The sequence below is a fragment of the Schistocerca americana genome, chromosome 2 (genome assembly GCF_021461395.2).
Source record: "Schistocerca americana isolate TAMUIC-IGC-003095 chromosome 2, iqSchAmer2.1, whole genome shotgun sequence".
In the NCBI taxonomy this organism is placed as follows: domain Eukaryota; kingdom Metazoa; phylum Arthropoda; class Insecta; order Orthoptera; family Acrididae; genus Schistocerca; species Schistocerca americana.
The window spans coordinates 395230005-395255529 of NC_060120.1; the positions used below are offsets into that span (position 1 = coordinate 395230005).

The window sequence follows — 25525 nt, forward strand, 5'->3', positions numbered from 1 at the left end:
TATTACTGTAATGAAACATCTATATACTTAAAGAATACTTTATCTTTCATAACTGATTTCGTAATTTAGTTACTACATATCTGTTGTGTTATGCGATATGATGTAATATCAATGATACCGTCACATTTCTGTTCAGAAACATGCAAGCAATTTGGTGTAATAATGCAGTGTATATATATATTTTTAAGTCCTAATTTAATAGTAACAATATCAACAATGAAACTTTGAAACTAAAATTGACACCAAATATAATAAATCCTGATAAACATGTGTGTTTGAAGTGTGTAATGGACAGCTATTATTAGTTGGAACTAGACATTGCTGTTAGCATAGATACTTGCTTGACACAAGTGAGGGCTCTGTGAATTTTAAAACTGAATGAATGTGTGTAAGCAAGCTAGACAATAAGTTGCGACGAGTCTATCATCTGGACTCATTGCATATGATGCCCATGTCGTACAATTATGCCAAGAATTACTAATGGATTTAGCTAATAATATGAGGATGGAAGAATCTGATAACAACATCTGCATTACATCCACTCTCACAACACACAAGCATTATTAGAACCGTTGCTACTGCTATGTTGGAGTGTATAAATCTGAACCACTAGTTAAAAGTTAAGTTGAAGTGTACGGTACAATCTCAGTTAAATTGTGTGTATAGGCATATTTGGTTGTTCAAAATCACATTTCCGTTCCTCGGTGCTGGGTTGTTAAAAAAATAAGCCACTGTGTTAGCAAACAACACAAAAACCTGCAATTATTAATACGAGCACTGTTCCTTACAGTTAATTAAACTTACTTGAATTGTTTCTATGCTATATGCCTTAAAGTAGCTTGCCTTACCTGTTTTACTCTGTGTGTGTGTGTGTGTGAGAGAGAGAGAGAGAGAGAGAGAGAGAGAGAGAGAGAGTGTGATCTACATCTGCAGTCCACAAGCCATCACATGCTGTGCAGCTGATGTGCTACAGTCTCTACCGAATGCCATAGTATAACAATGAAAACAATCAATTTTTGACAAGAGGTAATGGAGTAGATTAAAAAGCTACTCACCAAATGGCAGCAGAACAAATGCATAACAGAAGATTATAATTAAGCAAGCTTCCGGAGCCAGTGGTTTCTTCTCCAGCACAGTTCTAGCTACACATTTCTGTCCCCATTAAATCTACTAACAAACAACAGTACTTACATTTTGACAGTTGCCATTCTTTCCACGTCAAATGTTCCCTCCCATACAGCCTTGCATTCAAAGCAAACATATTTGTTTGGATGCACATTTTCTACAGCAATACACCACCATTCTCACCACAGCTTTCACTGGATGTAATTACCCCACCAGTTTAGTTCAAAAGCAGATTTCCCAGGCCATCACATCCAATTCTGGTACTGCTGATCCCTACAAAAAACAACTTCATAGCACACCACTGGTCAATCAGTATTATCGTGGTCTGGAAAGTATTAGTCAGCTACTTCGACAAGGCCATGACTTCCTAAAATCATGCCCTGATATAAGATCCATTCTGTCTGAGATTTTGCCCATCACAGCTAGAATAGCTTTTAGTCGCCCTCCCAGTTTCCGAAATATTCTTGTCAGTCCCTATGCACCTTCTGCACCCATCTTCTTACCTATGGTTCCTACCAATGTGACTGTCCCTGCTGCAAGACTTGTCCTATGCATCCTCCCACCACCACCTGTACCAGCCCGGCAACTGGTAAAACATATACTATCAAAGGGAGAGCCACCTGAGAAACGACATGTCGCATACCAGCTGTTATGTAAACACTGTTCAGCCTTTTACATCAGCATGACTATCACCAAATTATCAGTTAGGATGAATGGGCATAGGCAAAGGGTGTATATTGGCAACATACAATATCCTGTTGCAGAGCAGGCTCTACAGCACGACAATCACGACTTCGGTGCTTATTTCACCAAATGTGCCATCTGGATTCTTCCCCTAGACATCAGCTTCTCAGAACTCCGCAGGTGGGAACTAGCGCTATAACATGTCCTTGGTTCTCGCCACCTGGCCTTAATATATGTTAATTTCTTCCATCTCAGCATTTCTTCACAGTAACTACACCTTTTTCACTCCATTTTAGTTCTCTAAATCTTTCATTTTCTGACCTGTCTAGTTTTAGCTGCCGTCCTTCCATCTCTGTTACATATAATGCATTTAGCTTGTCACTCTTATTAACTCGTGCAAAATGTTTTATCAGAATGTCTGTCTTGCGTATTACCCTGTCTTTCACATTTAAGCTCTCAGGTTTTCAAATCTCGTTCGTTGCAGTCACTAACAATCAGTCTTTCTTTCTCATGACGTCCGGTAAGTCTCCCCTGACCTGCAGTTCTGGGTGACTTTTCCGAAATCTACCCCTTTTGCTACATGTCTGCAGTACTTTTCCTGCATCCCTCTTCCTTCCCCTTCCACCCTTCTCCTTGAAGGAGGAGCCAGTGGCTTGAGAAGCTTGCCCAGTTATAACCTTTTATGTGAGTGTTCTGCTGCCACTTGGTGAGTAGATTTTTTTATCCATCCAATTACAATAGAATACCAACTTGTGTATTTTTTTGGAAGAGTGGGGATTAATTGTGTATAAATGTTGTTTATGGTAAAACTGGGAAGATCCAAGAGCTGCAGCTGAAATTTTTCGGCGTATTGCATTTGTCGGAGCAGCCACAGTATTACCATTTACAAATGTCACACTTTGTACTATGTTTTATTTTCCTATTCTGTACTATTATACTTCTTGCACAGGTTAGCAGAGTTAGCTCTTATACATCAATTAACTGCAACAGATTAAAAAGGGAGCTGCTGAAAGTGGAAAAACATAAAAAAAGAGATGTAAAAGTCTCCATCTGCACTACAAACTAGTCTTGAAATGTAAGATAAATAACATAGGTAACCCACCTGTCGCATCAAACCAGTTTTCTCACTGAAGACGGCAGCAACAACAACAATGTACTATTAATTAAATTCTTGATGTGACATGAACAACACCCTTTGAATGTATGTATCTTTTGTATGAATAATTTCGCAGGAACCTGTCAATCAGATGTTAAGAAAAAGCGCCAAGTGGAGATTTGTAGCTTTGTACTTTGAGACATCAAAATAACAGAACTTCTTCTCATCACATGTCAGGCCCACAGAAGAAGTATAAATAATGTAATTAAATATATTTGTATATTTAGAGTTCATCTGAAACAGCCACAGTCAAACAATAACAATCGCAACACTGCAGAAATTGACTAAATTGGACAGGAGTCATCCACAGGTAATGAAATGTTCACAAAATGATAAAATGCAACAGAATCCGGCACAACAACAGCAAAAAGTAATGGTACATCATCTTTTAAATCCTTTAGTAAGAATGATATTTGTCCAGCACTTGGAACTTCCTCTTCACATCTGCAAAAACAGAAAATACACATTAGAATTCATAATGACCAATAGGTCATTGTGAAAGGAAAGGCTGTAGCCAGGAAGAGGAATTCTGATGGCAAGGCAGTTTGGGGATGGTGGTTCACATGGGATAAGCAGTAATGGAGGAACAATATATAGAACCACATTTTCGTCAATGAGAGGAAAATAATCATTAAAATAAAATAAATGGCGACTACCAGAAAGGGAGCAATAAGTGAAAAAGATACTAACAAATAAAACAAACATGGAGATGACAATGTCACAAATAAGAGTTAAAAGTGACTTTGGGGGGGGGGGGGGGGGGCGGGGGGGGGGGAAGCAAAGTGGTTCAATAAGAAGGCCACTAAGTTTAGGGTTATTTATCAAGGGTAAGTGGAGCACATAGAGGTGACAAGTTGGTATGGGACAGAGTTGGAGAGGAGGGTGGGAGTGGGGGTGGGAGTGGGGGTGGGAGGGTGGGGGAGGGAGGGGGAGAGGAGGGGGAGGGGGAGGGGGAGAGTGTGAGTGCGGGTGTGTTCTGAAGAAGGACATTGTCTAAAAGGTAAGCAATATTTCAGCATTTATATGTGCCTGTCCACAACTCAGTGCCTCCTCTACCTTGTCAGAACTAATTCTTCATAACTGTTTTATATAGTATAAGGAAACAATATTCCTCTTTTTACAAGAAAGGAAAGGCATTTTGGGCCGCCAAATATATTTAAAAACAAATAAGATTAAATTTGTAAAAATGAAGAGCCATTTATTTGCAAGAACCAGAAGGTTATAGATGAAAAATTTTATTAATGCCAGAATGCTATTGACTCTTTTATACTATCAGTTCACCAAAAAAGGAACCAACTTCTCATATATGGAGATGATTTGTCTTGAGTACTGTTATGACACTTGAGATGAGTTGTGAAAGATTAGGACCTCTCCCTACACTTATAGAAATATAACACTGATAACTGTATTGTTGAAATTCAACAACAGCCACATATCTTTAGAGTTATAGACCATCAATTTTGGCAGTTGTATTGGTATGGAATGAGCCGTTGGCTGTTACAAGATAAGTTAACATCTGAATGCAGTTTTTTTCAGATTACTTTAAGCACAGAAAAATTTCCTATGAAAAAAGTAGCTTTTATGACACTTGTGGGACCTTTCCTTGAGTGTTATCTGTTTTCTTAAGAGTTGTTTTACATTTGGTTACACTGACTAATAAAAAGGGAAAAGTTCAAAGATAAACTGGATACTTTGTGATACGTTTATTTGACTAGTAAAAGAATGTGACATTCTAACTTATCTCCTATTGGATATCAACATCCACACCTATGCTCCAAAAGCTACCTTACAGTGTGTGGCAGAGGGTGCTTTCGGTATCACTACCATTTTCCCGCCATTCTCTTTCTATTCATGAAACTAATGGGAAGTACAACTATCTGTAAGCCTCCATCTGAACTATAATTCCTCTGATTTGTCCAGTCATGGTCACTTAGTAAGATTTTTGTGGGCACCAGATACAATATATTGCTTTACTGTTTGTACAACATTCTCTTATAGTGTCAATCACAGGAGTCTGTTGAGCATCTCTCACTAACTGAATAAATTTGTGATGAAATGTGACACTCTTCAGTGGGTCTTCTTTGTCTCCTCTGCAAATCCTACCCGGAAAGAGTCTAAGATTGATAAGTTAAGTGTAACAATATGAGAAGGAAAGTTGCTACTCACCATATAGCAGAGATGCTGAGTCGCAGATAGGCACCACAAAAAGGCTCTCACAATTAAAGCTTTCGGACATTAAGGCCTATGTCAACAATACACACACACACACACACACACACACACACACACAAAACTGCAGTCTCAGGCAACTGAAACCACATTAGACTGCAGTCGTGTGCGTGAGTTACGTTTGTGTGTGTGTGTGTGTGTGTGTGTGTGTGTGTGTGTGTGTGTGTGTTTGTTGTTAACAAAGGTCTTAATAACCGAAAGCTTTAATTGTGAGGGTCTTTTTGTTGTACCTATCTGCGACTCAGAATCTCCGCTATATGGTGCGTAGCAACTTTCATTCTCATATTGTTACATTCCATGCTAGACTTTCCATTGTTTGATTTAAGACTGATAAGTTATATTCAAGAAATGACTGAGCTTATGGTTTGTAAGTTAATTCTTTCATGGGTGAATTATATTTTATTTGGATTCTTCCAATGAATCTCAGTCTGACATTCACTAGATTTATGTGGTCATTCTACTTTAGGTAACTCCAGATGGGTGCTCTTACACAAACCGGGTGGTTATAATTAAACTTTCACTACTTTTGTAGGGACCTCATGACAAATGAGTGATCACAGGACAGTGAAACTTAGTGGAAACATTTGTAAGGACATTCAAAAAAAGAAATAACGAATAAAGCACTGAAAGAAACATTTAATTTCCACATGTGGGAGTAAAATTTGTTAATTGTGTACCATGTTTACATTCCAGGTTACGAAAACTGTTCAACATGACGACCATCTGCACTCATGACATTCTGAAACCACATAAGAGGTTGCTTCACCGCTACCCGAAACAACAGTGGACTATGGAATGTTTAACTGTTGTGACACTGCTTGTGCACTGGTTGAAGACTGAGCACAGCGCAAACAGCATTCTCAGCCAAGGCAACAGTAACTTCTTCAACAATCTGCGGCACAACAGGCTGTCAGCATCTCCCAGTAGTAATCCTCAAATCACCACTCAATTCAAACTTACGAATCATGTTCCCCAAACCCGATGAGGCACAAGGACTTCTCCATATTCCTTTAATGCACTGACACTCGTGAAGTGCAGCAGAACTATTGCTGTTGTTTAGATTAAACAGTTTTACAAGCAAAGCCCTGCTCATTCTGTCCAGATCCATGCTTATTGTCTGCAACCGTAATGCACTCTCATGCTTGCATTTCAACCCTACACCATCATACCAATATTGGTGCCTAACAGTAAGTCACGACATTAATGAAAATCCTACAGCGTACAGTCTAAACATCATTCCGATACGGTAAATAGTTTTCTGCCTACACTGGATCAAGTAGTGAAAGTTTAATTATAGCTTCCCTGTGTTATGTTTGTTATGATTTCTATTACTTTATCACAAAAAGTTTAACTTAACAGTAATTGGTCTTTCTACTTATTTATGCAAAATATTTTAGATTGAATTACAGTTAGCCTCAACTGCCAATCCTTACACCAAACATGGTCAGAACTGCGAATCTTCTTGTGTATAGTTCTCTGCTGTTACAACCTTCTTTTATACAACAGTATCACCATAAATATAGTTAGGCATTTTGAATATCATGAAGTCATTTAACATATTTGAGTGAATGTGCATACTGACACTTGATGAAAAGACTCAAAGTAGAATATCAACCAGCACTCAGTACACAGCTGCAGCAGCTGAGTAACAATGCCTCACAATGTCAAATATATCCGCCTGCCTGATACTCGCCACTAACTTACTTAACCCTTGCACGATCTGCCACAGATATCAAGCAATCTGCTACTGCTCTTACTACCTGACATGACTATCACAGAAGATTTTTTTTCCCCTAGGCTCTTGCCTTGGCGCTTTTTTTCCTCTGCCTTTTAAACCGCTATCCTTCATTCAACTTTCAACCCAGTCAATCTTTAGATGAGCACATATTAATGGTTGATCATAGCCAGGTGTATGCAAACATCGCAGTACCCACATCTAATGATGACTTCACTTAGTGAAAACTAATCACTTTGCAGCGATGGCAGTGGACCTATTGTGTTGGCCATCATGCTGGTGAGGGCGTGGAGGACCTCCATATATGGGTATAGGAGAGGGGATACACGAAAGTGGGAGAAGGGTGTAAGAAGGAAAGAGGGGGGGGGGGGGGGGGGGGGGACATAGGTGAAACAGAAGGGTAACAGCAAACTCTGCATCTACTTCTGTTTTCTGTGGTCAATTATGTAAAACTGGTAGGCAAGAATGCAAATACACACATAAAAAAAGTTTTGCATCACCTAGGTTCTGAGAGTTCTGGACCTGTACAGAAAACTGAAAAAGAGATCAACAGAAACATCATTTCTGCCTTTTTTATTGCTCATGAAAAACACAAATTGCATGTTGTACCAACATACAGCGAGACTTTCAGAGTGGTGGTCCAGACTGCTGTACACACCGGTTCTTCTAATACCCAGTAGCACGTCCTCTTGCATTGATGCACGCCTGCATTCATCGTGGCATACTATCCACAAGTTCATCAAAGCAATGTTGGTCCAGATTGTCCCACTCCTCAACGGCGATTCAGCATAGATCCCTCAGAGTGGCTGGTGGGTCACAACATCCATAAACAGCCCTTTTCAATCTATTCCAGGCATATTCGATAGGGTTCATGTCTGGAGAACATGTTGGTCACTCCAGTCGAGCGATGTCATTATCCTGAAGGAAGTCATTCATAAGATGTGTACGATGGGGGTGCGAATTATCATCCATGAAGACACATGCCTTGCCAATATGCTGCTGATATGGTTGCACTATTGGTCCGAGGATGGCATTCACATACCGTACAGCCGTTACGGCACCTTCCATGACCACCAGCGGCGTAAGTCAGCCCCACATAATGCCACCCCAAAACAGCAGGGAACCTCCATCTTGCTGTACTCGCTGGGCAGTGTGGCTAAGGTGACCAGCCTGACCAGGTTGCCTCCAAACATGTCTCTGACGATTGTCTGGTTGAAGGCATATGCGACACTCATCAGTGAAAAGAACGTGATGCCAATCCTGAGCGGTCCATTCGGCATGTTGCCGAGCCCATCTGTACCGCACTGCATGCTGTCGTGGTTGCAAAGATGGACCTCACAACGGGCGTTGGGAGTGAAGTTAAGCATCATGCAGCCTACTGCGCACAGTTTGAGTCATAACACAACGTCCTCTAGCTGCACGAAAGGCGTTATTCAACATGGTGGTGTTGATGTCACGGTTCCTCTGAACCATAATCCATAGGTAACGGTCATCCACTGCAGTAGTAGCCTTTGGGCAGCCTGAGCGAGGCATGTCATCGACAGTTCCTGTCTCTCTGTATCTCCTCTCCATGTCCGAACAACACAGCTTTGGTTCACTCTGAGATGTCTGGACACTTCCCTTGTCGAGAGCCCTTCCAGGCACAAAGTAACAATGCGGACGCAATCAAACTGCGGTATTGACCGTCTACGCATCGTTGAACTACTGACAACACAAGCAGCTGTCGGACCCCTCTGTCTCATAGGTGCTGCTCATGCATGGTTTGGATGGGTTTAGTGACATCTCTGAACAGTCAAAGGGACTGTGTCTGTGATTCAATATCCACAGGTAATGTCTATCCTCAGGAGTTCTGGGAACCAGGGTGATGCAAAACTTTTTTTGATGTGTGTAATTAAAGTTAGAAAACTTTCAAAATTTTAAGAGAATAAAAAAGTTTTGAAACTAATATAAAAAATTGAACGGTTATGTGATGACTGTCATATTTGAAAAATCATAAAAAGTATATGACTCTTTTTATACCTAATTTAACATTCAAAACAAATTTTCTAGTAATGTGTTGCACTAAAGTAAGTGCTCATATTAAACTACATACATGTAAAAACAAAGATGATGAGACTTACCAAACAAAAGCGCTGGCAGGTCGATAGACACACAAATGACCACAAACATACACACAAAATTCAAGCTTTCGCAACAAACGGTTGCTTCATCAGGAAAGAGGGAAGGAGAGGGAAAGACGAAAGGATGTGGGTTTTAAGGGAGAGGGTAAGGAGTCATTCCAATCCTGGAAGCGGAAAGACTTACCTTAGGGGGAAAAAAGGACAGGTATACACTTGCACACACACACATATCCATCCACACATACACACGAAATGTCTGCTTGTGTCTGTGTATGTGCGGATGGATATGTGTGTGTGTGCGAGTGTATACCTGTCCTTTTTTCCCCCTAAGGTAAGTCTTTCCGCTCCCGGGATTGGAATGACTCCTTAACCTCTCCCTTAAAACCCACATCCTTTCGTCTTTCCCTCCCCTTCCCTCTTTCCTGATGAAGCAACCGTTTGTTGCGAAAGCTTGAATTTTGTGTGTATGTTTGTGTTTATTTGTGTGTCTATCGACCTGCCAGTGCTTTTGTTTGGTAAGTCTCATCATCTTTGTTTTTAGATATATTTTTCCCACATGGAATGTTTCCCTCTATTATAAAGTACATACATGTGTATAAATAAATGACTGACAGAACCATGATGAAGTACATTTTATAAACAAATGTAATTAATGAAGAAAATAAGCACAGAACAGTCATTACTAAAAGAATTTCAAATGTTATCTCTATTTGAGTGCACACAACTATTGTTACAGACTGTTAAAATGAAATTACAACAAAGTAAAATGATGTTAGGGTAGCAGTGCCCTTTACGGGGCCATTCGGTAGTGTTGCATTGCTGGTGCGAGCACCATCATTATGTTTACTTGCATGTTTTCAGCAGTGTGTGGTCACACATAGTCGGTGGTCACCACATTCCGCAACTGCAATCTCAGTATGCATTCTTTCACTGTTTGTGTGATGATCAAAAGTAGGAAACATATTACAAACTTCCACAGTGTGATAATTTTAAAAACTGTATTCAGTATTTTGGCCTGCTCTCTGTCATCTTGTGTTTTGGTACCTGTATTTTATTTCAATGGTCACCTGTACCAATGATTTTGATAAATTTACTAACTTTAAGTAAGACCAAAATGTTTTTGGACTTTTCAGCAAATTAGTTGGCAAAATTTTACTTGCACTACTCTCCTTAAATTCTTTTTAGCTTCATTCAGCTTTGGTTTGCCTTTAACGTAATTAAAATCTCTTAGTTAAAGTAGCTTTTGTAGCAATTTTCTGAGACTGCTTCTGAACTATATTCCTTTTTACCTTGCTCAGCTCATAGATGTCTAGAGCATGTTGTGCAATAATTCTAAATTTACTGATTTATATTCCACACCTCCATCCCCAGAGATCAAAGTTTGATGTTGATTGTTGAGATAAACTGCAATTTTATTCCTTTTTAACTTGCTGCTCAGAAATATTTTCCTACCTTTTTTAAAATTTATCTTAACATTTTTTGCCAAAGTTATTATGACAGCTGTAGGATCACTGATTCCCTCCTCTGTGATTACTTAACTGAAACCCGTCCCTATCCCTGGCACCTTTTTTAATATGTGAATCTCCTGATCTATAGATGCTAAGACGAAATTTGCCACTATTATATTATCATGATCAGGAAATTTCTTTCTTCTTTTTTGTGCTGGCCTTATCCCATACCTTCACGAGTTGGCATGTTAACCAGGATTTGGCAATGTTAGTGGTAGGGGTGGCCAGGTGCTCCTTCTGTTGTCACCGCTTCCCACCCGGGACACAATTTGTGTGCCCCATCTACCTGCACCTAGTATTATCAATGTGATAGCGTGAGAACTTTTTACAGTGTCTGTGAACCATGTAACTGAGGCGTAATGTACGTGCCAGCCGAGTAGTCATGTAATTAGATGTGGCAAACTGCCTAACAACCACATTCATGCTGGCCAGCACACTGGGTGTTGTTGTTAATTCACTGGGCAGATTTGATTCTCAAATCCTGGAAGTATGTGCTAAGGGTTGTGGCAATCTGGGTGGGTTCTGGATAGGAAATTTATATGTGGTATTCTCTAAGTTTTCTCTGCTATTACAGTTTTTGAGATGGGTAGTATACAAAAGCATTCAACTGCCATGTTTGAATTAGTGCTGGCGCTTACCTTCAGCCACACTTTCTCACTTTCAGCATCTTTAATAATATCATTGGATATTTATGACAACAAATATGCTGCCACCACCATCACCATCTAGCCTATCCTTGTAATAGATATTGCAACTGAAAATTAGGATTTTGTTGTTATTCAGTTCTGGTTTAAACCAGCTTAAGTTCATGATACGATGTGGACATTATTCTGTTTAACTCGTGAGACAGATTGTACGACCTTAGTGTGAGCACTCTTGCAGGTATCTAATACATTTACATTTTTTCTTTGTGACCTGCAAGGACAAAAATTATATGTGACTACTCTTTTCTCTGACTGCAGGAGTAAAATCACCGTAATTTTTTTTTTAAATAAAAAAGAGACACTGCCCTGGAAGGGAAAGGGGGAAGGAGGGATACTGTTACGTGGTATCCTTTGTAAGAAATCATACTGAGTATAAATACAGAAGAAAAATACAAAATAGGTCTTTCATTCATGTCACATTATGAGACACAGATGATGTGACTATTAACTGTTTAGTCGACACCTGACTGTCATGTGAAAGTTGTGACTTAAAATAAAACAGTTCTCTGTAACAGTCACCTACTTACTACCCCTCTTTGTATTAGTTCACACTGTCACCATCAGGTGATAAAACTACTACTTTTTGTGCTAGGAGCAGCTAGACAAGAGACACAGACACTTACAATCTTGCACTGATGATGAAAATTTCCCATCATGAACAGCACTAACAAATATAAAAATTTACTTACAGAAGCAGAAGAGCAAAGATAATGTTGAATCTGTGATGGAAAATGTCTTGTAATTCTGAAACGCAATAATACTGAGGGAGTATATTTTTTGCTGGATCACCTCATTTATCTGTCAATGCATCAGTTTTCACATCAGTAAAAATGATATTATGACTACATTTATGCTAAAACAATCCATTTGAACGGTTGCATTCTGTTGCTAGTGCTTATTCTGGCAATACATGTTCGTAACAGCAGAATGTATTTCCCATTTGTGACTTTTTTAGCTGGTGATGATATGAATCTGACATTACATAAAAGGAAGACGCTGAGTGGACTAGTACTCAGACAGGTTGGCCATTGATGATGATGTCAATGAGAATTGCTGATAGCTTCTTGATTGTCACCCATGGAGGATTTGTATCTGAGGCAGTCACACCTCCATAAGTGGTTGCTTCACTTAGTTTTTATGATGTTGGTGGCTAGGCAAATGGCTGGTATCTCTGTAAAGCAAAAGGGAAAGGCTACAGCATGTTGGGGAGTGAATCATCCAGGGTCCCACAGGTCAATTATAATTGTTTTTAGTTGAGTGGCTTGATTGTCTGGTGGTATAGCAGTTGTTGAAAACATGCCTTCTTTTTCTGCAGTAGCACACATATCCACACTGGCCTCTTGTTCTCTGTCCTCCTGGTGTCTGTCCTTCTATGGTGGGTTATACTTGGTGTAGAAGTGTGTTGAACTTGCTAGGTTGAGTACTGGGTTGTCATTTGATGGATATGGTGTAAGTTCAAGCCCAAACTTTCTGGAGCGTGGCAGAGATTGATGCCAAAAGACTGGCACACCTTTTCTTCAACATTCCCTATTATTTCCTGACATACTGGGTCAACAGTCATGGCTGCTATCTCTTGCTTACTTGATGTGACAGCTTTGGTTGTCATAAAATGCTGTATCTTTTCTCTCGTTACGTGATGTAGGAGTGAGGTGAGATCGTTGTGGCCTTCTGCAGCTGCCAACGGGGCCATATTTGGAAGTTGGTCATACTTCTTTTGTCTGATTCTTTTCTGTTGCATTTCCTCCATGTGCTGGTGTAACTTGATGAATTCCTTTACATATCTTCTGCAAAGCCTGCCATCAAATCTGAGATTTTAGCAGCCTCTGTCATATTTGGATTCACAGAATGGCATAGGATCAAAACATTCTGTTTATAGGACTGTGTCATTTTACCATGGTGTTGGACCCTGCTCTTGGATTGTTCTTTCTCTAATCTGACTTGTTGCTGACTGTTGCAACATGTTTTTTTCCGTTCAACCTTGAATTTATCCCATTTATTGAGCTTCAATTTATTGTTATTGAACCACTGCTGGGCTGTGATATCCAAGTGAAAGTAACATTTGTGAAACACGTCATGTCATTCCACTTGTTGTATTGGTAACTTGGTTGAGCCCATTCAGCCATTTTGTCAGGTCTTGATCAGAATCTTCAGAGAACACTGATGGGTGCCCGATGTGCAGCTGACTTACTGCTGGATTTGAATCCATTGGTCTTCTGAATGCTTGTATCGTGGTTCCTTTCAGTGTAGGCAACACACTTTTATGTTGTCTAATTGGAATCAAGGTGATACAGATATCTTGAAGAACCCAACATCTTCACCAAACAATGTCACATTGTAACTACACTCTAGTGCAAAATCAGAAAGCAGAATGGCCAATGAAATACAACACTTAACACTGAAAGTATGTTTATTACAAACATCAACATACAGCCAGAACAGAACTGATCTGAATGATGAGTGCAGCTATTTGTACAAACAGTGAATATGCCAATGACACAAATCACTATGCAACACTGCATACACCACATCTCATGGCAATATTACCAATGCACTGAGTGTCAGTAAAGTAGAGTCACTAAACATGGTTTTCCGAAATTCCTTCATCAGAGAAGTTGCAGTAAATATCCCAGAATTTGAATCAAGAACAGCCGTCAACATGAGTAACTTAGAAGTAGATACCCTTTGAGGAGGAAAGCAATTTAAGTCACTTAACAAAGGTAAATCTCCAGGTCCAGTTTGTATACAATGGTGTTCCTTTCAGAGGATGCTCATATAACAGCTCCATATTTAACAATCATACACGACTGCTCACTCTATGAAATTATTACCAGTACTAAATGTATCACTGTTAGCAATTCTACAATTATGATTACATCCAACAAAAACACAGGGTAAATCAATCAGAGAACGGGAACCAAGTCCTTTAAACTTTTTCTTGGCAGCATCTGGAGATGTACCAGTCTTCAACTCACTATTATCAATATTCTCAATACACAGGAAATGATGACTGTCTTCTGTAATGCCTCCCATAATGGCGTGGCATAGTTGTGGCTCCGTTCAATGCAGTTGCTTGTGCTGCAGCTTGCACAGACTGATATGGTGTGCACATTACATGCTCTTTTATATATTCCAGGCCAAAGTGGTTACATAACAACATGGCCACTATACATAGCGTAATGCTTGCTAGTGGTCAGTGTCCTGGTAAATTTAGTGATGGTGGGACCGTTGCACGAAATGCAGCTCTGTATTGCTTACGCAGTCAAGCTTGTGTGGAGCCACTGTGAAAACCCAGTGGTGCCTCATGTAGAGGCTGTCCCACAGTAGCCCAGAGAGCCTGAAACACCTAGAAGAAATCTTTTTTCAGCTTTTCACAGTTTGCGTAGTTTTGTTTTCTTTAATTTAATGATGCCAAGACACAGTACAATCACCAGTTAGAGCAACAATTTCCAGTCTCGTGTCCGTTAAACCATAACTGTGCAGACTCCCCTTCACAAATCTTACATTTACTAAGTTCATAAAGGGTAAGTGGCATATTGAAAACATTATATGAGGGACCAAAGTCTTTATTAGCAACTTCACCAACATGGTACATACGATAAGCAATAATATTATGGGGTTCAAAGCTCTCCAAACCACGAACAGTAGAAGTACCACTATTCCTTAGTCCTTTCAGCTTTTTCTTGGCAGCATCCAGAGATGTACTAGTCTTCAACTCGATGTTGTTAGTATCCTTATAAACAGGAAATGACAAACATTTTCTATAATGGTCCCAGCATCCCTAGATTTACCACAATGCTGCCCACTAGCAGGCATGTTGTTATGCAACCACTTTGGCCTCGAACTTATAAGCGCGAATAAAATGTGGGAACCAAGTCACTCTGTGTGCACTTAGCGCAGGCAACTGCACTGAATGAGCCACAACCACACCATGCCATTATAGGAGACTTTAAGATGACGTCTGTCATTTCCCATTTGTAATGATATTGATAATATCGAGCTGAAGACTGGTACACCTCTGGATGCTGCCATGAAAAAGCTGAAAGGACTTGCTCCCCATTGTCTAATTGATAGAACCTGTTTTTCTATAAGTAACCTTAATTTTAGTATTGCTAACAATGATACATTGAGCACTGGTAATGGTTGGCTGATAGTAGCAGTTGTAAGGAATAATGGTACTACTTCTGTTCTGGTTTGGAGAGTTTTGAACCCCGTAATGTTATTGCTTATCAAACCTATCATAATAGTGAAGATGCTAATAAAGATTTTGGTTCTTTGTATTATGTTTCCGATATGACACCTACCCTTTATTGACATAATAAATGTAAGATTTATATTGAGCGGTTACTACAGTTATGGTTTGAAGGATATGGGACTGCTGAAAGTGTTATTGTAACTGGCGACTGTACTGTACATTGGACTCATTAAATTAAAGAAAAGAAGACTACACACTGAGCCAAAAGCTGAGAAGCTATTTCTTCTTGGTGTTATAGTCATTCTGGGCTACTGTGGGACAGTCTCTATGTGAGGTACCTCTGGGTAATCACAGTGGCTCTGCCCAGGCTCAACTGCATAAGCAACACACAGTTGCATATTTCACAATAGCCCCAGCATCCAATACATAAGAAAGCAAATAGAAGTAATCCACTGAATTATAAAAATTATCACTGACGTCAATTTGCACTATGATTTTGGAACATGTACAGTGTTCTATCACTACTTCAAAGAAAATGATCTGTTGACACTTAGTCACCATGGATTCAGGAAATATTGTTCTAGTGAAGCACAAATTTCTCTTTATTCACACAAAGTAATGAGTGCTACTGACAGGAGATCTCAAACTGATTCCATATTTCTAAATCTCCAGCAGGCTTTGGACGCCTTTCTTCCCAAGCAGCTCCTAATCAAATTGTATGGAATATTGTCACATTTGTGTAACAGGATTTGTGATTTACTGCCAGAAAGGTGTCACAGTTTGTAGTAACTGATGGATTCTCCAAGGGCCTATTCCATGCCCTCTACTGTTCCCACAAAGCGAGGTGGACTTGACTGAAGGACCACAGTTCAAATCCCATCCAGGTAAACAGATACAGGTTCTCCGTGATTTCCCTAAATTGCGTAAGGCAACTGCTGGGATGGCTCCTTTGAAAGGAGCACAGTTGATTTCCTTTCTCAATTCAAGCTTGCGCTCTGTCTCTAATGACCTTGTTGTTGAAGGGATGGTACGATTTTCTGAGAACAGACCTGTGATAGTAATATGATTATTTTTACCATATATTTTTGTTTTTCACATATACATGAAGATTTACAAAACATGAAATAATATATCTGTTCTAAGGACTTAAGCTATAATGATACAAACACAGTTTATGGTACACAGTGAATCATTTTTCATTTCTCATAAATGTACACACATTGTTTAGTTGAGCATGGTATATTGTGATAAATTTGTCCACATGGAGAACAACTTTACATGTGTTACACTCGAAACAGGTTTTCCTATAATACCCTTGATCACCTTCTAACAGGAGCAGTTTTCATTTGAGCTGGCTTTCTTTTCACAGAAAATGTCTCTCGCTTCTGGCTTGGAGCTTTGTGGCTTTTCTGTCTTGCTTGATCATCCCTTACAACTGTAGAGAGGGAGAGTTACATTCTCAAGAGCTGCTCTGCCACATTGAACTGGAACATTGTTGACATCACCCTCGCGGGTCCTGGTTTTAGTATGTGGTAAATTATGCTTACATTTAGCATTACTATGTCCAGGAGCTAGTGAATATTCCTTGACATAAGTTCTCATAAGTCCACAGTGCACTTTGTTGCCACATTGGTACACATTTCTTGCACCACCACATTTTAACAAGTAATTCAAGTTATCCCATTAACCAAACCACTAATGTTTCCATCTCTCAATGATGCATTGCAGTAACATAGTCTGTACCATTACTCTAATCACTAAAATCACTTTCTTCTGCTTCATAGGATGAGCCACTCACTGAGTTCAAAAAACACACACAAAATAAATTTAAGCTCGAATTAATGCGTCAATTTCATAAATGTATAACTGGTGCCATCTAATGTATGGCTGCAGACCTATTACAGAAAGCAGCGAGTTGTAGAACAGTTGCATGATGCGTCTGTAGTGCTGTGACTGGTATACCCATCACTGTACCGCAATACAAGCAACTGCTAGATGGGTGTAATTGTTATTGTAGGCAAGTGGCTTAAACTCTGATATTCCTTCTTTTACTGCTGTTTCTAGTCTACATAAATGATTTAGGAGACAATTTCAGCAGCTCTCTTAGACTGTTTGCAGATGGTGCTGTCGTTTACCATTTATTGCAAAATGATTTAGATCAGATATATGTATGGCGCGAAAAGTGTCAACTGACTCTAAACAATAAAAAGTGTGAGATCCTCCGTATGAGTACTAAAATAAATCTTTTAAATTTTGGTTACGCAATAAATCTACATCTACACTCTGCAAATCACTGTGAAGCACATGACAGACGATACATTCCATTGTGCTGGTTATTATGGTTTCTTCCTATTCCACTCAAATACTGAGCATGGAAGACGATTGTTTAAATACTTCTGTATGTGCCATAATTAACCCAATCTTGTATTAATGATTGCTATATGACCGATATGAAGGGGGTTGTAGTATATTCCTATAGTAATCATTTAAAACTGTTTATTGAAACTCTGTAAGTAGGCTTTCTCGGGAGAGTTTACATCTATCTTCAAAAGCCTCTCTGTGACACTCTCCCATGGCTCAAACAAACCTGTGACCATTCATGTTGCTCTTCTCCGTATAAATTTAATATCCCCAGTTAGTTCTGTTTGGTACAGGTCCCATGCACTTGAGAAATATTCTAGAATGATGATCTGTAAGCAATCTCCTTTGTTGACTGTTTGCATTTCCCCAGTATTTTACCAATAAATCAAAGTCTACCATCTGCTTTACCCACAATTGAAGTGATCATTCCATTTCATATCCCTACAAATGTGTTACACACATATATTGTACAAACTGGTTGAGTCTGTAACTCATTGATATTACAGTCGTAGGATACTACATTTTTCCATTTTGTGAAGTGCACAGTTTTACATTTCTGAAAATTTAAAGCAAGATGCCAATCTTTGCACCACTTTGAAATCATCAGTATCTGACAAAATGTATATGCTCCTTCTTTCAGACAGTATTTCATTATAGGTAACTGCATCACTGGCAAAAATTCTGAAGTCACTATTAATCACATATATTTAAAGGTTGTTAATTCAACTAAATACCTAAAGATTACAATTACAAACAACTTATATTGAACATTGTCTGAAGAAACAGATCAATCTTGCAGCTGTACTAGATTTAAGAAATTTATTTGCAATTGTGGACTCTCTGGCATCAGCTGCATTAAGCATGAAGATGTTGCTTATTAGTGACACATTAGAATCTGTGCTGTACCAGGGCTTAAACCTAGATTTCCTGCTTGTCAGGAACAGTCGCCTTAACTACTTCAGTTATCTGAGCATACTTCCAGCATATCCCATGTTTCCATACGCTGCATTCTCTATGACAGTTTGTCTCTTTGATACCCTGTGGCAGGAATCAAAGTAAAGCTGTGAGCAATGGGGTCATAGATAGTATGACTTATGAAGGGGTCAGAGAGATATAGTCATAAGGGAATCTGTACGAGACTCAAACTGCGGTATGTTTGTACAATCCTCCTGCGTGAAAGATTTCTCAAATGCTAAATTTAAAATTTCAGCTTTTGTTTTGCTGTCTTCCGTTGCCAGGCCAGACTGATCAGTGAGTGACTGGATGGAAGCCTTCGACCCACTTACCAATTTTACATAAGACCAGAACTTCCTTGGGTTTTCAGCAAGATCTTTTCCTAAGGTATGACGGTGGTAGTGGTTGAATGCTTCGCACATCGCTCTTTTTACAGCAGCACGAATCTCTACTAACTTTTGCCTGTCCTCATTCTCCCGATCTTTCTTGTACTGCGAGTGCAACTGCCTTTGCTTCCTGAGCAGTCTCTGAATTGCGCTGTTAAACCACGGTGGGTCTTTTCCATCCGTAACCCACTTTTTCGGCACATACTTGTCCAATGCGTGATTTACAATGTGTTTAAAATTCGCCCATAATTCTTCCACGTCCATCATACCGGAAGTAAATGAAGTCGATTCATTTACTAAGTGGGATGCTAACAACTGCTTATCTGCTCTTTCTAGTAAGAATACTCTCCTAGCCTTCTTGACTGTCTTTTTAACTTTCGTAACCATAGTCGTAATGACAACATGATGATCACTAATCCCTATCTCAACACTGACACCGTCGATGAGGTCTGGTCTGCTCGTGGCTACCAGATCTAAAATATTTCCATTACGCGTTGGCTGTCGATTTAGCTGCTCAAGACAGTTTTCAGATAATGTGTTCAAAAGTAATTCACACGACAGCTTGTCTGTACCACCTGTAATGAATCCATAGACATTCCAGTCTATACTAGGTAGTTTGAAGTCGCCTCCGACTAATGTAGCATAATCTGGGTACTTCTGCGATACAGAATGTAGACTCCCTTTGAATCATTCTAGAACTGTCACGGTGGAACCTGGTGGCCGGTAATAACACCCCACAATTAACTTTATTTCCCCTGCCCTGTTAAATGTGTCCAGATAACTTCACAATCACGCTCTACTTCGACCTCAGTAGACACAATATTTCTATCAACTGCAATGAAGACACCACCTCCTACGGTGTCTAATCTGTCTTTCCGATACACGTACCAACCCTCACTAAATATTTCAGAACTTCCTATCTCAGGGTTCAGCCAGGTCTCAGTCCCGAGAATACTTTGCGCGCCACATGCTTCCTGGAGGGCAGTAAATTCAGGAACTTTATTCTGAACACCCTGAAAATTTACTGCTAGGACCTTGATAGCTGAAGTGTCTTTACACTGAGCACGTCCTGATTTCCCTGCCTGCATGTCGACTAGTGAGTGTTCATCAGGACACCTCGCACTACTGCCTAGCCTAAAAAACCCTCATGTACACGCCACAAGTACTCTGCTATCCGAGTAGCAGCTTCCTTTGTGTAGTGCAACCCCTGACCTATCTAGGGGCGTCCTACAATTCCCCACCCAATAGTGCACGTCTAGAAATCTGCAGCCAAGACCGTCACAGAGTCGACGAAGCCTCTGGTAGAGATGCCCCACTCGGCTCCAAACCAAAGGAGCCCGATCCACTCTGGGAACGATGCTGCAAATAGAGAGCTCTGCTTGCACCCCGCGTACGAGGCCAACGGTCTTCACCAAATCCGGCAGCCGCCTGTACGAACTGAGGATCGCCTCAGAACCCAAGCAACAGGCATCATTGGTGCCGATGTGAGCAACTATTTGCAGACGACTGCACCCCGTACACTCAATAGCTGCAGGCAAGGCCGCCTCCACATCTTGGATGAGGCCCCCCCGGCAGACAAACCGAGTGCACATTGGATTTCTTTCCAGCCCTGTAAGCTTCTGTTGGTTCTTGGTAGAACAACATTATAATAAATGAAAAGCACAAGTTTGCTTTTGTTCTACAATACTACTTTTACTGTTAACCGGTTTTCAGCTTACAAGGCCATCTTAAGACATTATATAAATGTCTGAAGATGGTCTTGTAAGCTGAAAACCGGCTAACAATAAAAGTAATATTGTAGAACAAAAGCAAACTGGTGCTTTTCATTTATTAAAAATTGTACCTTTGATGCTGCAGTAACAAATCAACAAGGCCTGCCTGCTGACAAAGACTCCACCACTGTTGTTTTGAACTGCAGGTACTACGTCACAGAAGGACTCTGCCAGCTGTCAGATTCATCCACCTACAAACCCTGCCACAGTGACCCCATTCCAGAAATCCAACAGGATCTCCAGTCTCTCCTCAAATCTTCAGGCCCATCCCAGAACCTCTCCCCGCACTCCTACCTTCTACATGCTTCCTAAAGTCCACAAACCCACCCAGGACGCCACCACCTCCCTATGCACTAACATCCCTAATGCCCATGGCCTTAGTGCTATTGAACACTACCTTTCCCAATGCCCGATGGATTCCAAACCAACCATCTCCTTCCTAGTCACTATGACCAACCATATCCTCAGCCACAATTACTTCTCCTTTGAAGGCTTTACCTACAAACAAATCAAGGGTATGGCTATGGCACCTGCATGGCACCACCCTATGCCAACCTGGGCCATCTAGAGAAATCCTTCCAAAACACCCGGAATCCCAAACCCTTCACCTGGTTCAGATTCACTGATGACACCTTCATGATCTGGATCGAGGGTGAGGACACCCTACTGAGACACCTCCTGGCAAGACATTTGTAAAATCAGTGTAATATGTGTGTGTGTGTGTGTGTGTGTGTGTGTGTGTGTGTGTGGGGGGGGGGGGGGGGGGGGGGGGAGGGGGAGGGAATCTGCGTTACTATATTTCATTTTTGTATGAACAGTTATTGATTATTTGGATACTGTAGAAAAGGAAATAATTATTTTTCATTTTTATGTTTGTGTAATATTATGTATGAGCATTTTGCAAATAATATCTGTGATCGGCGAGTGTGGAAACCGAAGCAGACAATGATAATTAAAAATATAACAAAGATATATATTAGCATATTAAATTGCTTGCATGTAGTGGAGGTTTAGACATTACTCTCTCTTGTCATATTGTAGCCGTGAATGTTGTAAGAGCCTGTGACACTCCCTCGAACGCTTAGTTAGCTTTCTTTTGTTCTTCTATCGAGAAAGACGCCATTGGATGCTGATGTATAAAAAAGCAAATTTAGAATTTTCTGTGATGCAGTGCTGTGCCACGATTGCGGAAGCCATTGCTGTGGCTAATTCAAACTATAATTGAATGAAAGCAGTTTTCTCGCAACTAAGGACGCAGATAATGGTAAATTAAAATTATTTCTTTCACCTTCCTGGAGATCCTAGAGGAGAATTGTAGATTTCATTATGTTATTTTCAGATGGACGTGGGCAACTGCATGTACAATATCAGTGACGTGAATAATTTACGTAAATCAGAGTGCTAAAACTTCACTTGTGTGATATCGAAAACTGTTGTGTTGAAATCTGGTCCGGCTAATAACATTAAAATCAATTTTCATTTTTAGCTTCATGCTCTTGTGGTAATTAATAGTGTTCAAATATTAAAAAAATCCACTGCACCTTTTATGTTTGGCAAACACTGTATACTGTAACTTCTGTGTGTATAATAAGAGTAATTTTCAGTGCATTTCAGAGACGAAAGTAGAGGAAGACATGTTTAATTTCGTAATCAATTACAGTAATGATACAGTGTTCCATTTCTAACAAGCCAGATCAGAATTATGAGAACATAGTCTTGCAAATTAAAGATCAAACATTCACAGCAGGAAATCTTTTAGTGTTGTGTGTATCCCCACATAATAGATCAGTGGGCACAAAGTTAAAATTTTCAACTACAGAAACCAGTAGCGAGAACTACATTTTATCTTTTGTGGCCGCAACAATAATCAACATATAGTTTACTTAAAGTGCTATGCAACATAAACTGTATATAAAATCAAAGTGCATGGGGATACGCGACACTATCCACATTCCTCCCGAACCTCAACACCTTCTCCCCCATTCACTTCACCTGGTTCAACTCAAACCATCAAGCCACCTTCCTCGATGTTGACCTCCACCTCAAAGATCGCTATATGAGTACCTCTGTCCACATCAAACCTACCAACCATCCAACCACCCACCACAAATACCTCCGTTTTGACAGCTGGCACCCATTCCATACCAAGTCCCCTCCATACAGCCTAGCCACCTGTGGCCGTTACACCTGTAGTGACGAGGGTCTTGCTAAGGACTTTACAGGTTGTAGTTACCCTCCCATCTTGTACACAAACAGATCCCACATACCTTATCTTTGCAGTCACACAACACCTTCCAAAACCCCATCATCCGGCCACAGAGGGGCATTCCACTCATGACTCAGTACCACCCAGGACTGGAGCAACTGAATTACAATGCCTGCCAGGGTTTCGACTACCTCTCTTCATTCCACTATCCTGCCCACCCCTCCCACAGTGGTATTCTGCTGGCCACTGAACCTACACATTATACTCATTCATCCCTACACAATTCCCGCTCCCAAACCCTTGCCTCATGACTCATATCCCTGTTACAGACCTAGATGACAGACCTGTCCCATACACCCTCCTGCAACTTCCTACCCCAGTCCAATCACAAACATCACCTATTCCGTCAAACGCAGGGATACCTGTGAAACCAGTCATGTGATCTACAAGCTAAGCTGCAACTACTGTGCTGCATTCTATGTGGGCATGGCAACCAACAAGCTGTCTGTCTGCATGAATGGCTACAGACAAACTGCAGCTAAAATACAACTGGACCACCCTGCTGCTAAGTATGTAGCCCAACAAGATGTCAATCACTTCAATGACTGCTTCACAGCCTGTGCCACCTGCATCCTTCCCACCAACACCAGCTTTACTGAATTACGCAGGAGGGAACTCTCCCTGCAATATATCCACATTCCCGAACCCTCTTGGCCTCAACCTTCATTAGTCATTGTCTTAACCCATCTAGCCCCTTCTCTGCTCCCATTCCAGCACTACACAGCTCTCTATTCCACCAACAAACTCAGTTTTTTTACTTCTCTCCTTTTCCTGACCCCCCCCCCCCCCCCCTTCTCCACCGCTCCCCATCTAACCTCCTGACTGCATCTAGCTGCCCTACTCTTCACCTCATCTCCCTGCATGCCCCCAGCAGCACTTTACTACCCCCCCCCCCTTACCCTGCTATCCCTCTTCCTTACCCCCCACCCAGTTGCCTCTCCCATAATGCACTGCTACTTGTAGTCTGGCTCCAGCTGCCAGAGACTGTGATCATGAGTGTGAGAGTTGCGTTTGTGTGTGTGTTGCATGATAGTCTGCTGTTCACATAATTTTTTTTTTATGTGATCACTCACTTTGTTCATATGAAATGGGTATCTTCTTGTGGTGTGTTCAGTTTCCTCCATTACTATGGTTTCATGGAACCACTCATTGTTCACAAATTTGCAAATAGCTATGGAGGTAACTGAACAAACCACAAAAAGACTGCCATTTCATATGAACCAAACAAGAGATTATTTAAATTTTTTATGTGAATTGCAAATCAACTTATGAAGTACATACTCCCTCTTGTTATGTTATCCTTCACTTTCTCCTCAGGATGACCACAACAGACACCAAGATTTTACAAAACACTTTAATATCTATATGTACTTTTGTTAATTTTTTTTGTACTGCCAGTGTAGCCTGAATATAAGGTTTATACCTCAAACCATATTGCTTCAATAACTGATGTAAGTGTCAACACATTTTGTGGCTGCTAGTGGTCTCTGAAAAACCTTTTCATATTTCTGAAGCAATCATAGTCAATTAATGCTCAATATGGCCACCGTAACATTAGAATCAGCTTTTTGGAAGAATGCTGTTTACAGGAGGCCAAGTAGAACAGTACAATATGTTCTGTGGGCATTGTGAGAATTACACAAAAGAAAGTTACTTTATTCATCTGCGCTTATTACAAATTACATTCTCCCACCATGTTTTTTCCTCAGGATTTTGATAAAGTTTTTTCGAGGACGGTTTGTGTACATACTACATATTACAAACAAGGCATCCAGCTATATATACTTAGTGAGGAACCTCTGTGGATTGCTAGTACTCAGTACATCAACATTATTGAAGTACACATTTTCATTCATTTTCAATACAGAAAATTAAGGTAATATCTTAACAAACAAATAGGTATCATGTGAGCTTAGGTTTAAAAAATTGAGCTGTATGAAAGTATACTCAAATAATTACGACTAGCATAAAAAACTTAACTTACCCAATTATGCACAGCCTATAATCCGGTAAGCATGGTGAAGATTTCTTAAATTTTGTTGTTGGAAGATAAATGTCATAGTTTATTTTCAGTTTAGTATCAGAATGTGCACTTGGAACCGTGTCACATGGAATTTCCTTAAATATGTTTAGTTTTTGTAATATGGATCCTGTAAAGAGAAAAATGTAATTTATCAAAATTCATTCAAAATCAATATTTTCAAGGGCGATTTCTCAGTACTTTAACATTTTGCTCCTTAAATAATAAAGGAAGACTTTCGTCATTAAGCTCAAATTCAGAGTTTCCTCTCAAGCACATTTAGCACATATTACTTATAAGATCTCTCCATCTA

At 40.1% G+C, this 25525-nt stretch overlaps 1 protein-coding gene across 2 annotated transcripts in view; it reads right to left on the reverse strand.

Moving 5' to 3' along the window:
* Positions 1-3102: 3102 nt before the first annotated feature.
* Positions 3103-25525, reverse strand: part of LOC124593712 — a 163640-nt gene continuing 141217 nt past the window's right edge. For both annotated transcript variants that reach the window (XM_047132020.1, XM_047132021.1), the window contains exons 6-7: positions 25177-25342; positions 3103-3409 (exon numbers count right to left, since the gene is read on the reverse strand). In XM_047132020.1, coding sequence (XP_046987976.1) covers positions 3250-3409; positions 25177-25342 — 326 coding nt within the window. In that variant the 3' untranslated portion in view covers positions 3103-3249. The remainder of the gene's footprint in view (positions 3410-25176; positions 25343-25525) is intronic.